A 24,098-nucleotide genomic window follows, 5' to 3' on the forward strand; every position below is an offset into this window, starting at 1 on the left:
GAAAGCCATCTCAGACTGTTTGAATATGTTAAAAGAGGTCAGATGTTAAGTAAATACTCAATTAAGGAAGAAGGGCAAGTAATTAGTAAGGCTAATTCTGTGCTGAAGTAGTCTGGATGGTATGCAAAACTCACCCCAGCACTCCCTCCACATGAAATAAGTCTCAGTTCTTGAAAGAGTAGCTCAGCTTTGAGCAGACCTAGGTTAAATTACCAACTCAGCCACACACTCGGTGTTTTCAGCATGGACAGGTCATCAGTTTTGTGTCCACTCCGAAACCCCCAGAACAGGGACAGCAAATACATACTGAGACATTTAGACACACAGCAATGACCCCAAATCTGTGTGCATATTAAGGTCTGTATATATTAAAGCAAGTACTTGTGGCAATTACAGCACTCCAAGAACTCTAAAAGGTCAAACAAATGCTTCTCTATTCATAGATTTCTTCTTGAAATAAGTCCTATGTGAAGGAATATCATTACTGAAAAGTGAAACATCATTCCACTTCAGGCACTGGAACAATACTACAGTGGGTTGCTGGCATACAGCATGGATATACGAAAAGAAGCAAATGTCTTATGCAGTGTTATATAAAAACCATTAGAAACACCAAGCCTGGCTGGTTTGAACCTATTTGGCCTCTGATCTCATCTACTGCAACACAGCTCCACAACTGACATGCACAGGTGGAGAGATTCTAAAAATAACCAGTGCAGGGAGAGGGACAGAAGCATGAGGAGGAAAATGTTTCTTTGGCCTGGCTGACAGATTGGGCAGCAGCTCCCAGTGCCCAAGGAACACCTGGTTCCAGTCCTGCTCTGTTAGCACCTCTGCACTCCCCAACATCCCAGTGGCAGACCATTCCTGGAATCTACACATGGCCTAAATACATATATAGGACATGCAAGAAGGGATTTTTTTAAGTCTGAGGGCAAGCCAGAAACTGTCAAATTCTCCAATCAGCCAAAAGAGAGCTCTGACATAAGACAAAATTTAGTTGTCAGTGAACTGATGTAGGACATCATCCGCATGCTAAGTCAAACACACCCAGCTCTAATACAGTAACAGGGATCTAGTCCCCAGCCTGGTTGGCTGGAGCTCTCTTATATGAACTGTAAAATTGGAGCAATTATAAAAAACCAAAAAACCCTCTGGTTCCCCAGAACAGACCACTCTGGGGAAGCCAATCCAAAATCATGTTCTTATATGCAAGCTTTCCTCCTCTGCTGGACTGTTCCAGGGCTCAGATTTGAGTCACATCCTATCACAAGTTTATAGCAAGCTGGAAGAATTACTGTTCTTCCCCATTTCCCAATCCCATTCTCATTTGACTACAGCATGTTCCAATTCTTGCATGACTGGTGCTGCATAAGTGAAAATGTCCTGGGAAAAGTGGTGAAAGCAATATAATTGTTTTTGCAGGTTAATGTGCCAGCACATACAACCCATTTCATCCAAAGTTACAGAGCTAAGTCTATACAGTACCTGGGAACAATATGCAAGCAGACATAACACCCAGATTTCATCTAACACATTCAACAACTTTTATTTTATCACTGACATTGACTTCAGGTTACTGCTGAGAGATGGGCAGATATGGTGAGAGCAGGAGATTAGGCACGAGATCCCACTAAAGCTGGCATGGATGTGCTGCATCCCAAATTCTGCCCTTGCAAACTGAAAGTGTGTCCTGACAGAGCTAAAACCAGAGAGAGGTCTGCCTAGATGTGCAGATCTTCCCCAGCCACCCACTAGAGTAAGACCTGAGACACAACAGCAACACTCCCAACGCTGTGCAACTGTACCAGATGTAAGGTTTAAGGTTGGCTGGAGAGGATAAGAGCAAGCAACAACAAATCTTACTTCCTTCCCTGTAATCAAAGGTTTTCTTGCACTCCTTGTGCTGCTTTTCCCTAGTGAAAGCATTCAGAGCTATGCTGAAGTAATAGAGGACAGACAGCTTGTAGTTCTCATATAATTATCAGTTGTCAACTCATGTGAAAGACACCCAGAAAGGCTCCTGCTGCATCAGATGTACAATTAACTTGTTCTTCTCTAGCAAGGGCACTGCATCAGTGAGAGGGTTTGGAGGCTCTTCTTTCTCCCAGCAAACACATGACAAAACTGTGCTCTCAGTTCAAGCCTGGGAATGGCTCCAACTGTTTTTACCTCAGTCTTAGTCTCAGTCCTTCACTGCACTGTCATTGATTTGTACAGAAAATCAGCTGTTGTCCTACAGAGGATAACTGACTGTGGTTAGTGCTGCAGCTCTGTGTCTGCTCTGTGGATGGCATTTGCACACATTTCAGCCCAAGCCTTGCAGGGTAAATTGCTTCTCCCATGTCCAACATGGGGATGGTCCACTCAGACTCACAGGCCTGCAATACTCCATTCACAAAAAGAACTCATTCAAGCACACAGAGAAGCTTTGAATCCTGCAGTCAGACATGCTGGCATTACAAAATTTGGTTTAATCTCACCTCACCATGGCATAAAATGAACATAATTTGGTTTATTTGATATAACAAACACAATCACTGCTGCTGCAGCTGATCAGATATATGCTGTCATTTCACAGGCTCCTGAAAAGTCCCCTTAGGCTTAGATGTCATTGAGTGCTCAGCAGTGGCTCTCCAGAGTATCACACTGCATGGCAGATTAATGCTCCATATTTATCCAAAACATTAGACCAACATCCACAGGCAGTGTCAGGACTTCCCAGTACAAATCCTGACTATGGGTTCAGCACTGGTGTGGATTTTGTCCTTTACAGCTTTTAGAAATAAGACAGGGAAGCAGAGGCACAAGATATTGCAAACTCAGAGCCTGTTTAAAGCAAGTAATGAGGGGTGCAGTGCAAGAAACCAAGGAGAATGCAATATTCAGGGGGCCACGTGGCAGCAATAAAACATTACATTCTGCATTCCTATTGAACAGAACACTTTATACTCTCAATAAAGTGGAATATTGGTTCCACCTGCCCACCCCAGAAATAAGCTTGTGTCACACACCAATTGCTGAGCAGAGAAGTATCTGCAGCCAGTGCCAAAACCACCATACATTAACTGCTCCCGGTCTTCAAAAGGACAAGATTTACACACTAGACAATGTCAAGATAAAGCACTAATTAAATAAAAGTGAAAGTCACTGAAAATTCTGCTTGGCATTTTTCACTTCACTTCATAAAAAGAATGGAATAAATTCAGGACCTGCCAAAAGAAGAAAGGAATTATGCCAAAGAAATCACCACCCAGCACACAGCACACAGCCAGTGAGCTCAAATTCCAACAGCAGAAAAAAGGCAGCAGCAAATCCTGTGCAAATAACTCAGCAATAAAGATTTGGAGTGAGGGAAAACACTTTAAGCGTGAGCTGCTGAAGTCAAGCACAAACAGGGATCAGTGACACTAAAATCATGGAACTAATCTAAACTATTTACTCTCAGAAGTGGAAAAGTATTACAAATAGAGCTTTAAAAGTGCTGTGTATTTCTAAAGCACTGGCTTGCTGATGCAGTCTGAATACTGAGCAAGGAAGGGCAGACCACACCTGCCTGCCACTGGCCCTTATCCAGATGTTTCTGCTCCTGCTCATCCACCAGAAGAGCTGACCCCACCAGCACTCCCACACTGCAGTGCTGAGAAGCATACTGTGATATTTAAGTCTAGAAGCCTGTGGACAGCCAGGGAGCTGCAATGTGCATGGAAAAGCTCTCCCAGAAGTGATGCTAGAATGGGAACTCATCAGTCTTCCACCTCTGGCATGGAGCCCAAGCTCCATGGTTAGTAGCAGGGGGTGGAGACCACAAAGAATAGCAGGAAGCACTCTGAGCATACCTGGGAAAAAATTCCCTAGAGCTGCTATTTTTGTGCATAGCCAGAAAAGCAAGAGTGTGAGTGAAGTAAAGCTCCCAGTTAGGGAGGAGGTAGACCAGGATGTGACCAAAACAACTGGGATCACTGCAGGTCTCCAAAGGATGATTGAGCTTTCTTCTGTGCAGGCCTGTGGGGCTGGAGCCAGATGCTTAAGAGCTCCTGCACAGCACAGCTGAGGGTGGCATCCACCCCTTTGCTGCCTGTGCACAAAACAAGGGGGAAATTCATGGTCAGGCAGAGAGACTGGGCAGTTTTTCCACAACAGCTGTTCATATTGCATCTCTAAGAAACAAGATAAAGAGACCTGTAAATATTTAAAACAGCATTTATTAATCACTTCCTTGTTTCTTCTGTATAAATGCTACTTAACTGCTTTGGGAATAGGGCTCCTGAGTTTTAAACATAAACTGGTACAGCTGCTTTTCCTGTAAGAGAACCATTACAGGTCTGATTCCATCAATCAGCATTTCATTAATGCTCAGTTACATCAATGCTAAAGTAATGGAAACAGAGTTAGACCCTTGAAATGTCCTTCAATCTGAGGGAATAAAAATCCTAAACAGAATTCACTCATCTATTAACAGGAGAAGAGAAAATCTTATTTTTCCTAGATGGTTTTCCATGGGATCACTAAAGCCTCTGCTTTCTTTTGTTTGTGTTCCAGTGTTTTTAAGAGTGATAGAGGACAGACAGGTTCTCTTTCTTGTTATCTCTTTCATGCCAATAAAAAACAGAGTGTGAGGCTTCTGGGATTTCCAGCAGTAAAGACCAAAGATAGTCAGTCTAAGATTAAACACCTTTGGTTTTGTTTGAAAAGATCAGTGCAATCTTACCACAAGGACAAAGACATGCAAAACATTTAAACAGGTGCTCTCTTTGCATTTAAAACTTCTAATTCAAAGGTCCAGGTTTATTTAAGCCCAGTTCAGGCAAAACTGTGAATCTTGCATACAATCAGAACTGTACCTTCCTTCACTGCCACAGAAACAGCAACCCTGTCTGTAAAAATGTAGACTTGAGCTAGGAGTAAGTTTTTGTTTTTCCTGAGCAAGAAATTAAATCAGGAACAAGAAGATCTGTCTTTAGGCAGTTGGTAGAGGTTACAGATCACAGCTGTCACTGGCAAGAAAAAGTGAACATTGCAGAAAGACATGTACAGTAAGTGCAGTGGTCACAGTGTTTAGCCACTGCTCATCACTCTTTTGCATTTAGCAGAGCAGAGAAATCTGCTGATACCCTTTGAGACTATTTCCCTCCCTCTCCCTTCTGCATTCACTTCAGCTCATCCATTAACATTTCTGCTGAGTGCCCTTTAGTTGATTTGAAAGTGTCAGGACTGATTGTTTGCTGAGTCTGTCCCATAATTTTAAAATCCAAGCACAATTTAAACACTCTGAACAGGCACCAGGAAAGGTACCTTATTCTCTTCCACTCTGTTCCAAAGATTCTGATGCTTATTAATTTTCCTTGCATCTATTTTTAGCTCTGTCCTCACCACCATGGTCCTTGGTAAAGGATGCTCTCCTAAATACACGGCTGATCCTCTTCCAAGGTACTTAAGGTCTGCTCTGGCCATCCTCTGTGGACACAAGAAACCCTCCTAAAGCCAGAGGAGCTCCACAAAGACTGGCAGATGACCACAGTATCTTTCTCTAACTTTACAGGTTGGTTTCCAGGCAGTTGGTCAAGCTCTGTTCATAAACACTCAGGACAGATAGTGAAATGGAAAAGCAACTTAAGTCCACTTCAGCAATGCACATTCAGTCTTTTTACAACAGGAGAAAATGCCATGTTTCAGGCTGTAGCTCCTGACAACATTACATGTTTGATTTAGGAAGAAGAGAGGATGAGGAGAAAGCCACTTAAAGACAACCAGAGTCCTGAGAGTTATGAGTAATTTGGCTGATTTCCTGCCAGATACAGATATGACACTTTCACATGATGTGCTGCTGTGCTGACTAATGCACCACTACAACAAACTGTCACAACATGTTGACAGACCTTCCCTAGTGAAGAGGAACCCATTTATTTTATTGCTACTCCTCCTCCTGTAAATCAGCTTCATGGAATTGCATATGTCCTTTTGTTCCCAAAGCACAGATTACCCAAAATGCAGACTTTACTGCATAGGTAGTGCACATAGTCTGTACACCTGGAGAATTTCCTGCACATAATTTCCTGTTTCTCAGTTATTCTGACTAACCTGATTGCTCTTCACTGCAAAGAGCAGGGCTCTCTCTGGAAATCAGGAAGTGTATTTTAAGCTCATCTTAGGTGTGATGTGTTTTAGTATGTTTTCTGCATGGGGGTTATTTTAAAAGGTTAGATATAATTGCAAAGTGTAGATGGAGGGTACCTGTATCAAAATCCTTGTCTTGAGCATTTTATTTTGTGCCATGTGTATGTGAGCTTTCTCACTGCTGTCTGTTAATCAGGTGGAGCTTAGAGAGCCTTAATAAAGACATAGAGCAGTTTAATTTTCCAAATGAAAAATTATTTCTGTAATTCACTTGAATGTATTTAAATATTTGAATGTTTTATGCCAAGCAGAAGGAGTCAATGGCTTGAGTCACAGTGGTTAGCACTGGGCTGTTGGCAACTAGTGCACTAGAGCCCCCAGCTTAATCAGAAATCACTGCCAAGGAACAGACAGTGTTTGCTTCCAGACCAAGTAAGTTGTCAGAATATTCTGTGTTATCATCTAGTCTGACAGCATTATCTCAAAGTGTTGACTCAGACCTGCCTTGAAGATGCACTTTGGAACATCTTGATCAGCAAGCTCATTTCCTTCCCAGCCCTGCTCTTCAGACTCTCACCTTGCAGGAATGCTGAGCAGTTCAGCCCCAGTTCAGCACAGCCACAAAGCTGAACTGCCCGTTCAGAATTCTGCAGGTTAAAACCCTCTGTCTGTCAACACAAGTTCCTGGTTTTCCATTTTCTGATTCCCAGCCTTATGCCCTTAGAGCTGTCTCTTGGAGAAGCGGACTTTGCCTTATCAGGAATATTATGCTATAGCTTGGGAGGACTGATTCAATAATGTCCTGGCATTCCCCTCAAATATCTTAAACATTTTACACTAAGTCTCAGCAGTTTCTTCCACTGCATAGCTCTCCTTACAGATAACAAAATCAAACATAAATAACAAATAAATTAACCCCTCTATTGAAAAAAACTATCTTAGTGCTTGGCAGAGTTGAAGCCTGGTTTTTCCTCTCCTTCATTATCTCTACCAATTGTATAAATTCTGTCACAAGTTTCAGACTATCCGTCAGTGCCTGGCTGCACTCAGGCACAGGAGAAGCTCTGCAGGTTACACTAGACTTCCTTGCAACAATGCTGTTTTTAAGGAGCTCTTCCCCTGCCTTTCAGAAACCTAACACCTTTTATTTTGTTTTGTTTGTTTCTCTTTGAATTGATGGATTTTCAGCAGAAGTAAGGAAGCTTATGAAGCTTGTCAGCATCACAAACTCTGGAATTGCACACTGTAATATCAGTGAACACCAGAAGGTCCTGGTTGCACATGGATCATCAGCTCAGCTTTGGTAACAAATGTGTTTCTCCTTTTCCCCCACTTTAGGAGGTGTTGACCATCCCCAGGGCTGCCCATACACAAAGCTGCCATGGCAGGTTAATACACACTACACCTAAACCAGACACATTCCAGTTCAGCCCTGTCACCTCTCCCACTTCATCATCAGCTGTGATTCAGTCTTGGCACATGCAAGGCAGTGAAAGGCTGTGCCCAGGAGAACTTTGCTGAGGTGCTGCATAGACCCTTTTAGATTAAAGATTTTCACTGACCTGCCAAATCCTCTTTTCTTATCCAGCTGCCTTGAACGTGGATTTTCAAACTAATTCCAAAGAGAGCTCTGGCAAGAAATCTCTATTGCAAGCAAAAATATCAAACTTGAAACACTTCACAGCCATGTTGTAGGCTATTCTTAACTTGGATAACTTTGCACCAGCATTTTTATTTCCCTTCCCCATTACTCTTGTGGGTAGTATTTAAAAAACTAAGAAATTAGGAATTATTACAGGATGCTGAGTTGCTCAACAGGGCCCAGGAAAGTAATGCATTTGTTGTCTGTTCCTGCATGAGCATGGGCTCTATGGTGCAAATCAATGGCATGACTCACTGAAACAGGTTTTTACCATCTCAAACCTTGTGTCTGTTCAGAAAAATCATGGGGAACCACCTTCTTCAGCACGAACTTAATTAGTAAGTGCTCCACTACATCTTGTTACTGCACCTATTTGAGCCTTTTACCCTGAATTAAACTGGAGCCTGGTGCTGCCTCCCTGCCTACAGGACTGGGGTGAGCAACTGCTCCCACATTCCTCTGTAAGCTACTGGAAGATTTCACGTCCCCTTCTCACACCTGTTCAACTCCATTTGATGTCCATAAATGCTGATAAGAGGACAACAAGCTCTGAGCATTAATACAGCATGGTAAAACCTGTCTTTTAAAGCCACCAGTTGCACATCTGGTGTATCACACTGTTGCATTCCTATTAGCAACAGCAAAGAGGAAAAAAATAGGGATGAGAGCAGCACTGCTCTCTGCCACTGCAAGACACTCTTTTGTAACAACACTTGCTGACTGAGAGCCAGGGCTGTTGGAATCTAAGCCTTCATTTTAGATCTCCTACCATGTGGCAGACCCTGAATATTCATTACCTATTAAAAGCTTTGAAAGTGTAAATTCATCCCACAATCAAGTGAACTGATTTATTCACGCAGCTGAGTCACACTCATTTACAGTCTGTGACCTAAATCTATTAATCCGGCATCAAAAAAACCCAATCTATTTTATTGTTTTATTTTGGTAATATCAGTTGAGCAAAGATGAATATTTTAAAATTGCATGGGGTGTTTCTTCCCAGCAGTGCTGACACACAGCCTGTACTGAGCCTGCCTTCCTTGCTGGTCCCAAGAAGTGGTGCAGACAGTGCTCACGTTATCTGCCATGGAGTGACCCATTTAACAGAGACTGCACAAAATCTTCACGGGAATCACATCAGCTCTTTAGTAAGAGTCTCTGAAGTGCCAAGCAGAAGGTATCATGGAAACCTCTCCTAAACAGAACTATAACTCCCTTGTTAATAACAGAAAGCACAACAGCCAGTTCTGACAGAGGGGAAAATTGCTCTATGGAGAGCAATGTGTTATTGTGTCTAGCATCTCCTGAGTATTTTCCTAGGGCCAAAGTAAAATTTTACTAAGTCTTTGCTGTACTTGGGGAAATAAAATCACGTTTTCAAAAATGACTGAAACATTGTAGAGCCACTGACTTTTAGCAGAACTAAAGAATCATTAAATACTGTGTAAGGGGTAACATTTAAAATGCCATCAAAATTTAATCTTTAGACAGCCTCTCCTTTCCTCCCCATCTGATAGCTGTGACATTCCCTGAGTCCATCACTGATATCATAAATAGCCCCATGAAGAAAGATTGAGTTTTTAAAAGGTTGAAGTTCAGTCTTGTGCTGAAATTGCAATCACAATCTAATTACAGCATGCACTGAGCACACTTTGGGTCTTAAAATCCATTTCCATTCCAGGCTGGCTGTTTATTCCTAGAAATCAATTCTTGCATGTGGGTATTAAGATATACACAGGTACTCACTCAAACACTGACACTGTTTCACAGGGTGCACTTCACCAGTATTTCCTTTGTATCCATTCACTGCTGTCCATCTGCTTGCAATTCTTTTGAAGAGAACATCCTTCTTCCCCCTTCCTATCGGGATCCTTCTGCCCAATTGATTTAGGGAAACCACAGGCTGGAGCTGATAGTGGCAAAGCTAAGCAGGAGTAATGACCAACAGATTGTAAAATGGGTAAGGTTTTATCAGCAGCAAGAGTAGGAGAGAAAACACAGGGGAGAAAGAGGAGAAATTAAAGTTGAAATAGTATGTGGTTAACTAAAGAAATACCTTCTGTGACTGGCACACCTGTCATTCAGTGAATGACACAGCCTTCTAAGGCACTGTGAGCTGTAAAGCAGTTGCACAGTGTGAAAAGGGAAGGGAGGTACCAGCTCAGTGAGGTTCCATCTCAAAGGCATCTTCAAAGGACTCTGAGAACACCCTTCTTTATACAAATTCACCCCCCAAAACAGCCAGTTCTGCATCTTTGCTCTGCAGAGGGTGCTCAGTCCTTGTGGGCTCAGGAAACACCTCTGGAAGCCAACAAGTAAATGCCAGTGTCTCTTCAGCCATCCTGTCCCATCCAGAACTCTGGCATTTGAACCTGATGCTCATGGCTCATCACAGAGCAAAGTAAATAGGGGCAGGGGGTGGGGGTGTGGTGTGGTGTAGAATCAGACCTAATGTTTCACAACTGTTATCCATGGCAACCCTGCCCCCTGTAAAAAAGGTATTTGAAATGTGCCTCTTCACACTTCTTCCCCAAAATAGAGACATCAGCAATTTCTTGCTCTGCGAGGAGTCTACCCTCCTACTCTCTTCACCCTATACCATAAATCCAGGGAAGCAGCTCTACAGAATAGTGTAACATCTACAAAATGCAAGCAGTGTCAGGCACTCAATTAGGAGTAGTGCCACCAAACAGAACATATAGCTAAAGACCTGCTGCAGCAGCCAACTGCAATAAACCCAAAGGTAATTTATAGCGACATTATTCCACCAACTCAATCAAGCAAGCTTTTCACCTGGAATGTTGTATAAATCATTTGTGTTCATAACCACTTAGACCAATCCCTCCAAAGCTCCCTTCCAAAGAGGTGCTGTTTGCTGTAACATAGACAGAGCTAAATAATCACCCTGACTTAAACAGGAGCCACCCACCAAAAAGCACAAGCCATGGTGAGTCCAAAACTGAAGCTGTCCTTGAAGATGGAAGGAATAAATCCAGAGAATAACACAGTGAAACCACAACACCATTCATTACTTCAAAAAGTCTCCAGCAAAAGCAGTGCCCAGGCAGAGAGAGCTGTGATGCTGTGTCACAGAGGAGTGACAGTGGGGATTACAGTCTGTTCATGATGCTTCCCTTGAGGCACCATCGATTCTCCTGCATTAAATATCCCTGCTGCCTGGTGGCCTCCTCCTCAAACCATTCTGTGGCCCCAGGCAGCAGACTGAGAGCAGCATTTCGGCCCTGCACATGCCAATGCACTGAATATTCAGAGCCAACCCACAGAAACAGCTGATGCAGAGCATCACCAACCTCCACCACCCGCTCAGGGAGCACCAGACAGTGTACCAAGAGGAGTACCAAGAGGATGCTTCCACACATCAGGGTTGTCAGGCTTCTGAAAATGTATTTAGGATGCCACAGGGGAAAGAAAATTATTTCTGGGAAAAGAAATGCAGTTGGCAGTAGTCAGACCAGGTTTACACGAAAAATACAGCAAGAGAAATCACATGGCCTACACACACAGAAAAAGCAATCTGTGCCATGACCTTTGGCAAATGCAAGTAATTTCAGAATATCTGACCTTTTCCAGAGGTTATCTGGGTGACTATCTAAATCAAGAAACAAATGATCTGCATCTGCCAGCATTTGCACCAGGACAGTAACTTGACCTGTGCCAAATTCTCTGTACACAGCAAATTATCTTTTCACCCATTGGAAAGACATAGTGAGCTTGGTTAGAGCCAAAGCTTCCAATCTGGCTGACAGATGTCCAGAAATCCTCTAGAGTACCAGCAGAGTCACCAGTCAAGGTGACTATAGCACACAAGAGAGGTGGCACGTTATTGATAAAGATCCTAATCTGCCACCCCCAAAGTCACATTGGCAGTTACAGATGCATTGACCTTCAAATTCAGACCTTCCCAAATGACAGTTGTCAACAGCAGACTGTTCAAACCAATTTCATTCTCTAAACAAGCCACACTGGACTGTCTGATTGGAAGCAAATATCACAGCACTTTCCAGTAAAATGCACCCAACCGTGCAGAGGAGTTTGTGTTTGGCAAAGGGCACTCAATTCCCAGGTGAGGAGGCAAGATGCAGTTTTCCTCAGTGGAAACTTCCATGCCTTGTAATTGCTCAGCAGGAAAAGCAAAACTGACATTATCAAAGCTCCTTTGAAGATGTGTCCCAAAGCACTCCTCAATTCTTTATTTTCAAGCAATCCGAAAGAGAACTGAGGAATGAAACACACAATTCACTCTTCACACTGGAGGCTAAAATTCACACGTTTCCCCCATGTCTGGCTGCAGTAAATGAATCATAGCCAAACAAACATTCATGGACCTTAATCCTAAATTCTCTTGTACCACACTTTAAAGCTGTTCCAGCTTCCTGCACAAACTCACTGATTTTCTTTTTCTGCAGATTACATTGTGCCTCTTACCTGGCATGGCATTATTCATGGTTTTGCTTTACCTATTGCTTTATTTTCCCCACAGCTCCGGATAACTGCAACCTGAACATAACTACAATTAGGCAGAGAACTGAACAATATATTTTCCCTTCCTCCTACATCCACAGAGTCTCTGCATTCGCTCAATACATAACTCAGTAAAAAATTGATTTTTCAGCTTTCTCACCCAGTAAAGGAAATCAAAACCATATTTTCTTTTCAGTGTTTCTCAGAAAAAAATGGAAAAATGCTGTGTATTGAGGAAAATCCTTTGTTTTGGAGCATTTTCACTTGTTGTTTGCCAAATTTTTCAATTTAATTTTTGTCAATAAAAAGCTAGCTTCAAATGAAATCCATCAAGATACCATACTTATGGAAAAACCCAAAAGGTGAAGTTAATTACATTCCTACCTCTTTAAGGCAAAAAGAATGAGCCAGACTCATAAAGGAATTGTTAAGGAGGCTGCATAAAGTGTACAACATAATTCTCCTACAGCTTTCTCCCGTTCCTAGTAGGTAACAACGAGAAAAGCAGCCTTAGCACCATATCCCAACATACACATCATATATATTAGGTTTAAAACTGCTCAGGCAGTCACTCTCTACAAAACCAGTGAAATCACCAATATTTTAGGACAGTTTCTCAAATCTATTAATACCATGCAAACACATGGACAAAGCTGTTAGCATCTGCACGTTTGTTTGGATATTTTATTCTAAAGTGAAGTGCCACTGGAAAATAATATCCCATGTTCCAGAAGCCATCTGGATGCCATTGTGGAGGGTCTGTTCATCTGGAGATGATGGAACACCACCAGAATGTCCCCCAAAGGGGAAAAAACCCAAGTTTGACAATGCAGATGCATGTGTGATGTTACGGAACTCTTGAAAAAACACATATGTGAGCACTGAAATTTAGATAATTCTAAACCCAATAGCCCCTGCACATCAGAACAGACCATTGCAGTACCTTTCATCCTAATTTCAGGAACCCTTACAGAGAAAAGTCTCACCTGTTTGTAAGCTTTTCATTTTACCCCCTAAAACCATAATGCTTCACCCAAACTAAATTGCCAAAGCAGCTTTAAATCCAAGGAGGGCACTGCAATTTTTCCAGTGCCCTGTGCAATTTGTGCCCTGTGCATCAACCCTGTCTCCCTTGCAGTAATTTGATCCCAAAGTTTACTCCTGTCAGTCACTCTGAGGCTGAGCATCCTTCAGAACTGAAATGGATTCAAGGTTTAGGAAGGAGCCCTGCTATTTTCGGTTTTAACTGCACACAAAACGTGAAACCAGCACTCATAACTCTAGAAACATTTGCATTCTCTCAGAGCGAGGCCCTTCAATTGTATCTTGAGTAAAAGGGAACTGAGAGGTATCATACAGTGCTTTGTTTACACTCACACTGCTGTTGTAAAACCATATGTTGGAGTAGTAGTGATTGTGTCTGACACTCTCTTTTATCATTCATGTGCTTAATCACTCCCTGCACTGAGTTAACCACGTTCAGGGATGGCTGTTTACTCAGCAGCCTATGCCAGGATCTAGGTCTGAGATCACGTGTGTCCCGAAATAATGCATATTTTAAGAACTGTTAGAACTCCTGCGCAGACAGTCTGATGCAAAAATCAGATCAGGGATTTTAAAATGTTTGTGAATATCAGTGTTAAAATCAGATAAAATTAATAGGAAACTATATTGTCAACTGCACAGAGAACAAAAACATTAAACATTATAAGGCAATTGATTTGTTTCCACTTTGTTGCTACAAAAGCACTGCTGCTGAGTAAGAGTCAATCGTGCTAAATTGCAGGTAACAATGCAATTTAGAAGCCAAAAAAAGATTCTGTATTGGGGATCACACCCACAAATACTAGATGGCAGTGGCTTGTTCTCCCTCCAAGACTTACCCTCCCTTCCAGCAATTTTGTTTAAGTCGCTTTTCAGAGCTTAATCATATTAGAGGAATAAAATCAATACATGTGAGAAATCTGAAATCATCCATCGGATTTTGCAAGAGCAAATTTCTGGAGAACATGCAGGCATGTCACAGACAAAGAACACCAATTTTACAGCTTAACAGCATGGACTGAATGGAGGCATGGAGGGAGAAAAATTTACATGGAAAATATCTGATCTTGCCTGGCAGCTGAATGTTTTAACTTTGCCAGTTACATATGTTCCCTTCCATACTGTACTGCCTTCTATGCTTCATTCATGCTTTTTTTTTTTTACTTTTGCATTCAATGTTAAATCAACACAATATCACTGTACCTGTGTTCAATGCAAACACTGAGACAGCTGTAAAACACAGTCATTTAAATACCAAGAACTGCTATGAAAATTGATTGCCTTTCCTTCAGGCATTAAGAATTTACTGTTTCAGATCACTGACTTGTATTGCAAAACACAGCAACAATCAATTCTTAGCTGTACATGCAACCCCCTCAGAGCTCTTACCTTTGAAATGCAAACATTACATAACAAATTAAACTCATGAGTGCACAGCAAACCTACAGCTCCTCTCTCCAGCCCAGTGCTTTGGCAAACGTTTCATTAACACTAAGCACCAAGCTTGCTTTGTGTCAGCTGTTTAGAAATACATGCTTAGTTTCAGGATACAGCAAAAGGCTATTTTAAACATATTCACTGCTGGTTTGTATTGAATTAGAGAGGCTACAGTGGGTGTACCTTGACTAATCCATAAACGAAGTACCCCACTGTGCCACTTCAGAACTGTATTTTTTTCCAGTCACTGTAAATTATATTAAATATCTGGGTCATTAGCAAATACAGTTTTAAGGAATCTGAATGTGTGGCAGCCTTGCTGCTACCTAGAAAACACTGTCACATGGGAGTACTCTTTGCACCCCTGTTAATGTCTAGGCAAATATTTAATTTTTCCTTTCTGTAATTATTTCCAGGAAAAGCAAAGAAGTATGCCCCTATTAGAACGGCACTATCACTTGAAAATACCCTTTTCTTTCAATGTTTCAGTGCCAAAGTCTCTCTTTCTTATGGCTGCAGGCTGCAAGTTACCAAGAAGGTATGAGCTAATCTCCGTCATCGCACACTAATGGGAATTTTGTTTCCATTAATTTCTGGGTGCAACTCTGAACTGCAACACTAAAGCCAGGAGTCTGAAATTCACCCAGACTTTTCAGAAAGACTCCAGGTCGTCAGGCAGTGGAATTACAGTTCTGAAATTACAGGAGAAGCTACTTCTGGAATGGTTACAACAGAAGGGCCGTTTGGAGTATGACAACATCAGCTCCTGGGAGACATCTGACAGCAACTCAAAATGGAGCACCAGGACTCAGCCACAGTCACAATCTACTGCCTGGGCAGCATTTGAGGTTGATGCCTTTAACTTCAGCCCTGAATGGGGATGAAAGGAAGCCATTAAAATTAGGAAAAATCTCCCCATTTCAACAGTTTCTTTTGGCCAGAAATTTTTGTCTGTTCATGAGAGATATATGAAACCGTTTTTAGCTATTTCTGTTTTATACCACTAATAAACCATTGGCTTTAAGTGAATTACTGTCCACTCACATGAAAAACTGTTATTGGCCTATACATTTTATTAACTGCTCAGGTTCCCTTTCAGTTGTGACACTGCTTCAAGCTGATGAGTAAATCTCACCACAACAAAGATTACTGTGTGAGCACCTGCATGGTTTGCACACCTCCCAAAGGTGTGAGATTACCTCTCTCAGAAAGAAGTTGTCAACACACTCAGCTTCTTTCACTTGTTGCTGAAAACTGAGTGTGGAGTTTAAGAAAAATCTGGCATAATGAAACATCAACTGGCACTACCCTGAAATACACATTCGCACAATCCCCCGCCAGAACTGGGGCTTGCTGAACATGTCACTCACAATGCTCCCAGACACTTGGCTGCTACTGCAACTCTCTTCCCAGTGAAAGGGAACCAGATGGTGAGCGACTCTTGGCATTTCTTAGTGTCGTGTGAAGTGTTTCTTTAGCTAGTGAGCACATGCCATCCAGTCAAGTCGCTTTGGAAACAGCCCTTCGAGTCTTTCTTCAGATTTCTACACAAACGGCAAACACCCCATTCATGAGGAAAGCCAGACCCAAGCACTGAACCAAAAGTCTCACTAGGAGTTTCTGTTGTCCTGGAGACAAAGAAGCATCACTGAAGGATTTATTTCATCCTTTGGTCCTGTTATAGCCTCTGAGTGTTCAATTGCTCATCAATGTCCACGAAGAAAGATTGATGTAGACAACTTAGTTAAATGCCCACAGAGGCCAGAATGCCCAACTGCCTAAAAGTACAAGTTTTCACAAGTGTTTGTATATGCAAGCAGTGCTTGACAGCCAGTCTGGTCTGCTCTAAATTCAGAAATTTAGAGACCTGATTCTGTTCCTGGCTCTGCCAAATCAACACAGCCAAATCATTTCTTCCTTTAGCAGAAACACACACTTTGCAGGGAAAAACAAAAGCTCGCAAGCAAACTCGCTAGAACCTAGTAGAAGAAGAAGTTTCAAAAGCCCATTAAAAATAAAACAGTAAAAAAGTTAACCAGAAGTGTTAAAGTTTATTATTTTGACTGTGCAGGTAAGGAGTGCTTTGCTTGAAGGGAAAGCTGCTGCCTTGCTGCAGCATTTTTGCCTTGGGGCAGTTTTCAGGGAGTTGTTATCTTTCAGGAATAATAAAATTCAGCATGTTGACTACACACCACACATACACACCAAGAAGAAAGAAAAAGGAAACAGAAAGAAAAAGAAAAAACCAGAAAAGGCTAAATGCCTTACACAGTCCAAGTCACAAGCCCTACTGAAGTTAGCATTAAAAATTTATTGACTCCAAACTTTGGATGCTGGTGATTGTGAGGAGGTAGAGAATAGGTGGAAAGCTGTGTGTACCCTTCAGGCACAACTGAAGGGACAGATACTCTCTCATTTCATAAACATGACCCCAGGCAAGTAAGTAAGTAAGTATCAGAATTACTCAGTTCACAGTGCTACAGAACAGGACCCCTCCTGTGGCCAGATCAGCTCAATTAAAAAACATAATAAATAACTTACACATGAGGGCAAATCAATCTTTCACTGATGCCAACAGAAAGATTTCTTTTGAATGTAAAGGGAGCTGAGGTGGATCAGGCCCAAGAAGTGTAGCATAATCAAAAATATAATTAATTTTAATTGATGGTAAATATGTTAAAATGTGCTAAAGGGAACTGCTCCCTAACAGTGTCTCCTCAGTTTAATTTCATGACATGATTTCCACACAGAACTCAGTAGGTTCCTGCAGATGCTACATGGGAGAGCAGATTCTCACCATCTCCAAACATCAGCCGTGATTCATCACACAAAGAGCTCACTTTTAACAAGCCTTTAAACCAGAGTAGCTCACCTACAGTGGTTGTTCTAGAGGAAATCTGCACTTAGAAAATTGATTCTGTATTTCACCACCAGACCTCTTTGGGTGATTTACAAATCCCATTTACTCAGCTGCTCCTTTGAAGTCAAGGGACTTCCAACCCCGACTACACCAGACACAGGGAAGTAAACCAGAACACGTTATATTATAACCCTGACAGATAGAGATAAGATATATAGATAAGACTTCTCTGTCCCAGTTTTACAAATATCTTATCAAACACTGCCCATTACAACTGAATGAAACACAAAGGATGTGCTTCTCATCACTGGCACTCTCTCTCGTGACTGCCCAGCAACGCAGCCCATCCTGAAACTACCACTGACAACTGGTACTTTTCTAGTGCTGTCTTTACTGGGATCTCCAGTTTTCTCTTTCTCTGCACTTAAGTATTTTTCAACTAATATATTCCACTCTAAGCTCATAAGATCGTCACTCAGATCCTCCTTTGCACCTTACAAAACCTGCTCCACTCTCACAACCAGAAAGGTTTTTAAAACCAAAAAGGATTGTTATGATCATCAGTGTCAACCTGCTGCAAAACAGCCAGTGGAATTTTGTCAGTCTTCCTCTGTGATGCACAAGAAAGCCACTAACCTATCTCCAAATAAACACAGTAGTGCAAAAAGCAATTTGGATGCAGTGTATCTGGCAGTAAGGGTTTAAAAATACTTCAATTAGTTTATATAAAACTATACACAAAGAGACAAAACCCAAAATCAATAGAACTTGTTACTATTACTCATTTCTCCTTATTTTGCTTGTTAAAACCAGAAACTCCATTTTCTCATTAAGAAAATGTTTAAGACCTGTGACTATCTGTAAGTAATAAGCCTTCTGTCTCCTGATTTGCTGATTTAATTCACAAGCTGTGTTTCATTAAGAGTGGTAAGCCAGAAATAAGCAATTTGCTCCAACAATCACTGTGAATTCACTCTGGTTTTGCTGCCTCTTTGGCATCCCTCTATAAACTACCGTTTTATTAGCTCCTCACATTACTGTATTTTATTGCAGTTTAAAGGGTTGTTTGGTTTTCTGAACCCCATCCTAATCCCAACTCCACTCCACCTCCCTGACACCCAAAGTTGCTGGGGCGCATTGCGAAGCATTGAACGCTAAAGCACAACATCCCAAGAGTTCTCCTAGGAAAGCATTTCTCGCCGGTTCATTTCTCTGGAGCTGCAGCCCTTGATTGAATCACTGAAGGGAACTGTTCCCAACCAGCGCACGTCGCTCCCCTCATCGCCTCTGGCCCGAATCCCACTCCCATCCACACTGATGTCACGATTTACTCTGGTCCCACTGACGCAACGGCTCTGCCGAGACCGGTGGCGCGACTCCAGATTTACGCTGTGTCACTGAAGGGCTGGAGGGAGGCAGGGAGGGAGCGATGCATGGAGCCCTCGCTCCCAGCCCGTTACCTGGCGGTTTTGGGGTGCCTGGACAGGTGCTTCCCTGACTGTGCACACACTGCCGGCACCGCGCTGGCTCCGCTCCCAGCGCCCCTCCGAGCCCGGCACACTGGGGAGGGCTCGGCTCAGCCAGGACGGACAAAACCCATAATAAATACAGCCCCTGGAAGGCAGCGCGACCCCCGAGCACTCCCTGTAGCCCAAGGAAAGGGGAACAGGTCAGCGCGAGGGTCTGGGCTGCCCCGAGGGACGGGGGATGCTCGGGGAAAGCAGGGAGCCGAGCTGTCTGTGGGGAGCGCTCCGCGGGAAGGCGGCTGACGGCCCTGAGGGAAGGGGGCTCCAGGCCGCCGTGGGGAGGGCTCTGGGACACCCCGAGGAACAGAGGGAGCTGAAACCGCCCCGAAAGGAGCGGGACCGGGCTGCCCTGAGAGAGGAACCGGGCTCCCGAAGGAACGGGGGCCGCGGTGAGGACAGGTGGGTGACGGGGCGGGGGGTCTGGCCAGGCACAGCAGGTGAAAGTTGCGCGGGGGTCGCCGCACTCACCTCATCGCCTTGGCCGAACTGCAGCCCCAGGGCGACGAAGTGCTCCACCCGGATAAACCCGTCCGCATCCTCATCGCACACGTCGAAAACCTCCTTGAGCTTCCGCAGGAACCGCAGCAGGCTGGCCGGCTCCATCGCGGGCATTAGCTGGAGGCCGGCGGCACGGCCGCGGCCGCAGCAGCCATGATCGCCCGCGCCTTCAGCGGGTGCGTGACATCAGCTCCGGGGAGCGGGGCGGGAGCGGCGGCGAGAAGGAGGAGGAAGGGATGGAGGGAGGGATGGAGGAGAGCGGAGGGAGGACGCGAGCCCCGGCGGAGGGAGGGAGGGAGCGAGGGACGGGAGAACAATAGGGCAGAGCTGGAGGATGGAGCTGAGGGAGCGAGTGAGGCGCGGCCGCCGCTAGGGGGCGCCGCGGGCAGCGGAGAGGCCTCAGAAGGGCCGGGCGGGAGCGGGGCGGGACGGGACAGCAGGACGGGATCGGGAACAGCGGCGAGGGCAGCGAAACCCAGCAAGGAGCCAGGGAGCGAAGCAGGAGGGACAGGAGAGCAGCAGCAGCCCGGGGCACAGCCGCCCTGGCATCCCCTGGGCTCTGCGGCAGCGGGCGGACTCGTTCGCAGCCCCTTCACTACTCCACACCTCAGTCCGACGCCCCAAACAAAACACCAGTCAACTACAGTATTTTTTCTCAGGGAAAGCCATTGATCCTGGCATGAAGAGGTCTAGGCTAGAGGAAGAAACCCGAGTGTAGGGAGTTAAGGGGTAATTAAAGCAAAGCAGGACAAGCTCGCTGAAGCGAGCAGGCAGCGGCACGGCAAGGATCCCCTCACGGCTGGCCTCGGCCGGGCACTGACACTGCCCACCCTCGCGTTAATGAGACACAGCTGGCAACCGAGGGATGGCCCTGCCTTGGCAGGATTCCTCATTAAAGCCTTCTGCAACTGCTGTGCTCCGTGGCTGGGTTTTCATTTCATCTCTCTGCTCTGTCCCTTTTCTTTCTCTCAGGAGTTTTTTGGACTGCTTTTGAAGCCCACACGGTGAGCTGCCAGAGGGGAGACCAGCCATGGTTCTGATTTCTGCACTGTGCCTCAGACCAGGCATCATGGATCAAGCTCCTGGGGAGGCAGGAGCTCTGGCTGAGTCAGGCTCAGGTACTCACTTGCCAGCGCTCCTTTCCTGCTGTAGATGCTGAGTGCAGGTGATCATCAATCACTGAGTGACATTCTGTAGGTGATTGATAAAGCTGTCCAACTAAAATGACCATGTAAGTGCAGTGGGTTTTGAATCGAGACAGTATCCATTCATTTGCTTCTTGCAGCAAGAGGGGTCCATATGGCCCTTAACAACCCTGAAAATCCCATGATTAGAGCAAGCTGCTCAAATTCAGCTCTTTTGTAGGAACCAATGTGTTCTCAGGAAGTTTTTTTTCTTTGAGCAAGAGTCTCTCCATCCCTTTTATGTGCAAATTCAGGATTTGGAGAGAGGCTGGCGAGACAGCCCTGCAGCCTGTAAGTCAGCTGTCAACAACACAGTGACAGCAATACAATTGCCCACATATCCACCCTCAGACAGAGAGATAAGGAGCTAGTTCCAGAGCCTCTGCCACTTTCACCTTCCTTTATTTTTATAAAAAGCCATGGAAGAGTTCTCGTTTCCCTCACTGAGGTACTAAATGGTCTTTTCAGACTGGAAAAAAAAAATCAAAGTGCAGAGATCAGATGTGAACCTTGGGAAGCAAAGAATTTCTGAAGAGATATCAGGAGATGTGAAAGGAAAAAGAGAAGCAGAATATTTGATCAGGAAACTTCTCTGAAGCTATCTAGTTAGAGCAGGATTCTGAAGATGTGGGGGTGTTTAGCTTTTATCTCAGGACCCTTGAACTCTTCAGGTTACGTGGGGATTGAGCTCAGCACACCCCTCAGGGGCACCTATTCAAAAATCTGTGAGCTGGTACCCCTTGGAGCTGTGGGAAGACACCTCTGTGGAATCAGATTCTGTCAGTCTAACTGCTCTGAAGTGGAGTTCAACCTCTTAAAAGGCTCAAAGCACATCTGTGTCACTGTCCCACCTTGTTTGCTGAGACTGCTTCAGTGACTCCTTGCTCTCCCTGTGTACAGGAGGGCAGCTGTGCAGGCCCAGTCTGGGAAGTAGAGTCACACTAAATATTGTGGTAGAAAGAAAAAACAAAAAGGAATATTCCTGTTTGTCATGACCAGAGAAGGTATTCCCACACCTCAGAGGGATTGTGCTCAGTTTCATGAAATCCAGTTAATTTCCATTGACTCTTCTTTATCTTCTGCTGGAAGATAAAGGAACTTGGTCTAGATACGCAAGTAATGGGCAACACGGATTTAGACCAAAACTGTCAGCATTAAAATCTGTGCCATTCTTGCACTAATTTGGAAGCACATGTGGTTGCAGGGGAAGAACAGAAGATTAAGATTTGGACATTGTAGTTCGGGGAATGAGTGCTGAAGTCCAAGAACTGCCACAGACAGCCTGAGTGCCAGCAAGCACTGGAATGAAGCTGATAAGAGAGCTGGAGAGGTTGTAGAAGCTGTCATTACAGACAGCTGAATATTTTGAGCAAATATCTGACAGCTGGGAGATGATTTGACAGCACTGAACACGCTGGGAGAATTGGCATGAGAGATGCTGTCAGTGCAGGTCTGGGATCTGAAAGCTGGGGGTGTCCCATGGGGGCTAAAATCAGGACAGTGAACCAAACACTTCTGGGGAAATGCTTCTACAAGCAAGCATCTTCCTTTGAAATCTTCTAGGCGCTATGGGACCTCACCTTGTAAAAGTCGTTTAATTTTACACAGTATGAATGCTCTTGCTCGATTTCAACAGCATTCTTACCAGATTCTGAATTAGGCATAAGCAAAACTCTGCTAGATGAGCCCAGCTAGAGAGCAACTGCACTAAACTCAAACACATTAATGTCTTATTTGTTTCTTCTTACAGCACGCATACTACACAAAGACCAAACTACCTGTTCTCCTGAAGTTATTGCTAAAATTAAACAATCCTCTGTCGTGGTTCACATAAAGCTGATTCCACGGTGAATTCACAGGATCACACGAATATTCCCTGTTGTTTCCAGGGACAGCACCAGGGGTGCAGATGGCAAGGCCAGCGTGTTCCCATGGCATTCCGAGGTCTCCTTACTCCACCGAGTGGCCAGTCACTCCACTGCACATCTGTCACCAACCCAAGGCATCCACCTGCCGAGGCTGGCAAGAAAAAAATATGTAAAGCAGAGGTGAATGGACAAGATTGCTCTTTCTTCCAAGCCCCACAGTCCTCCAGATGCCCTGGGGCCAAGACTCTCTACTTGGTTCCCTGCTGCCTCAGGGAAAGGAGGCACTTTTCTCTGACCGGCTCCAAGTAGCTGGGCAGGCTTACATTTCCCTCAGATTATAACATACAATGGCATCTGGCAACCTTTTGAAAGCAATGAAATGTTTAAAACTCCAGGACAACCCCATGAAAAGCAGACCCAGTGCAGTAGCAGCAGCCAAGCTATTCTCTGGCTCTAACAAGCGAATCACATTAACACACCTAAGCCCCAGATTCCTGAAGACTTTTTTCTCCTCCCTTCTCTCCCTCAATTTGTTTAAAAAATAAATGAATTATCTACAAAATCATCTAGCAGCTGTAATAGTGTGAGAATGCACCAGCCTGTGTATTTTCTTTAGCCCAACTCCCCCATAACACAGCATATAAACTGTTAAGAGTTCTCTCTTTCTGTTTCAAATAAAGTTTCTACAATTTTGTTTATTTCATCCTATCAAAGATCAACAACACAATAGCTGAATAAATAAAATCTGCAGTTTTAGTAGAGCTGGCTACAGAAATGTAATTCCTTAACTACCAAATCTGTTACACAGCAAATGCCAAAGCCAGGTTCAGAGGAACCTGGTGAGGGTGAACTCTGCTCTATTCAAGTTCTTACTGTTTCTTCATCAGTTTGTGGGCCAGATAAAATACTACTCCATTCCTGAATCCCTTCTGGAAAAACATGAGTATGTCTCAGAGTTCAGGAGTGACACATAGAATTTGTGCTGCCATACACAGGAATATTTACAGGATAATAGACACAACATGACAAATGAGGAAGTGCTCCAAGATTTCCATGTTGCCTTAATACACAGACATTCTTCTTTTGTTGTGGCTTTGAAAGAAACTTTTAGGTTTTTCTCTGGCTTGGAGAAGGTGGATTGGTATAGAAAACCAAAACTGTTCATGCTGAAGAAGCAGTGCTGAATTATTGATTTTAACAGAGATTTGTTTCTGTGAAAATTAACTTCAGCTGATGGTGAGCAAAATAAGTCAGTGGCTGTCAGCCTACCTATGCAATCAGAGCCTGAAATACAAACACTGGGCTGTTTTCTCCTGACTGATCCAGCATCTGTAAAAAATCTTATTAATATTTAGAATGAATCACTCTAATGGATTTGCCAAGTGGCTGCCCTTATCTGGAAAAGGCACAGTGCATGAAATCAAAGTGGACAAAGTCTGT

General features: G+C 43.9%; 1 protein-coding gene and 1 long non-coding RNA gene across 6 annotated transcripts in view; one reads left to right on the plus strand and one right to left on the minus strand.

Annotated features, from left to right (window-relative positions):
- RAB11FIP4 (RAB11 family interacting protein 4) overlaps positions 1-19,720 on the minus strand; it is a 113,187-nt gene extending 93,467 nt beyond the window's left edge. For all 3 annotated transcript variants that reach the window (XR_014855574.1, XM_085077579.1, XM_085077578.1), the window contains exon 1: positions 19,577-19,720. Coding sequence is in view for 2 of the 3 variants with exons in the window: in XM_085077579.1 (XP_084933705.1) it covers positions 19,577-19,720 (144 nt within the window). In the remaining variant the exon portion in view is untranslated. The remainder of the gene's footprint in view (positions 1-19,576) is intronic.
- Positions 18,980-22,909, plus strand: LOC146429485 (uncharacterized). Of its 3 annotated transcripts, XR_014855577.1 has the most exons (4): positions 18,980-19,251; positions 19,601-19,782; positions 20,579-20,724; positions 22,680-22,909. It is a non-coding gene; the product is annotated as an uncharacterized LOC146429485 (long non-coding RNA). The 3 variants fall into 3 exon arrangements; XR_014855575.1 differs by lacking the exons at positions 20,579-20,724; positions 22,680-22,909 and adding an exon at positions 20,266-20,360; XR_014855576.1 differs by lacking the exons at positions 18,980-19,251; positions 20,579-20,724; positions 22,680-22,909 and adding exons at positions 19,338-19,507; positions 20,266-20,360.
- Positions 22,910-24,098: the final 1,189 nt, after the last annotated feature.

Source organism: Lichenostomus cassidix, chromosome 18 (genome assembly GCF_008360975.1).
Source record: "Lichenostomus cassidix isolate B80296 chromosome 18, HeHo_3.0, whole genome shotgun sequence".
Lineage (NCBI taxonomy): Eukaryota > Metazoa > Chordata > Aves > Passeriformes > Meliphagidae > Lichenostomus > Lichenostomus cassidix.